Source organism: Trypanosoma theileri, assembly GCF_002087225.1.
Source record: "Trypanosoma theileri isolate Edinburgh chromosome Unknown TM35_Tth_47_V1, whole genome shotgun sequence".
Taxonomy (NCBI): Eukaryota; Euglenozoa; class Kinetoplastea; order Trypanosomatida; family Trypanosomatidae; genus Trypanosoma; species Trypanosoma theileri.
The window spans coordinates 104,199-104,809 of NW_021639889.1; the positions used below are offsets into that span (position 1 = coordinate 104,199).

At 47.5% G+C, this 611-nt stretch overlaps 1 protein-coding gene across 1 annotated transcript; it reads right to left on the reverse strand.

Moving 5' to 3' along the window:
- Positions 1-2: 2 nt before the first annotated feature.
- Positions 3-611, reverse strand: TM35_000471440 (uncharacterized protein; the record flags this gene model as incomplete). Its single annotated transcript, XM_029030404.1, has 1 exon — positions 3-611. A coding segment is annotated over one exon (609 nt), but the record flags the coding sequence as incomplete, so codon positions are not given.

A 611-nucleotide genomic window follows, 5' to 3' on the forward strand; every position in this document is an offset into this window, starting at 1 on the left:
TCTTGGTTTGAATTGTCGGAAGAATGAGAAGGTTCTTCTTCTTCACCTTCCGCTTTACCTGCACTTTCACCTGTTGTTCTTTGTTCACCGCTTCCATGTTCAGGTTCACTTGCAGGGAGATCAGCACTACCAGCAGCACCACCATTAGAATCTCCTTCAACTTGTTTTTCCGGAGTTACTTGCTCAGCAGGGGCACCAACGACTCCTCCCTTCACATTATTTGTACCTGTTGGATCAACACTACCCTGAGCAGGAGCAGGTGCAGGAGCCGAAGGAGGACCAAGAGGACCAACACCTCTATCACTGTTTTCACCGAGTTGACCTTGAGGGTTGTGATCAGTTTGTACAGCGTTCAGCTCATGTTCTGCTTGTGGAGTTAGAAGTGGTTCCTGTGCCTTTGGTTGACAAGAAGAATCACTAGAAGAACAAATACCTTCAGTCCCACGGGCATTAGTAGTGCATTGCCCTCTCTGAGAACAATCTACACAATCTTCAGGTGCAGTACCGCTAGTAGTACAATGTGAATCAGTAATACCTGGTCGACCATCTACACCACCAACAGGTTCACTGGAAAGAACAGCAGAAGCAGCAGAAGGACAACCACTACCTTC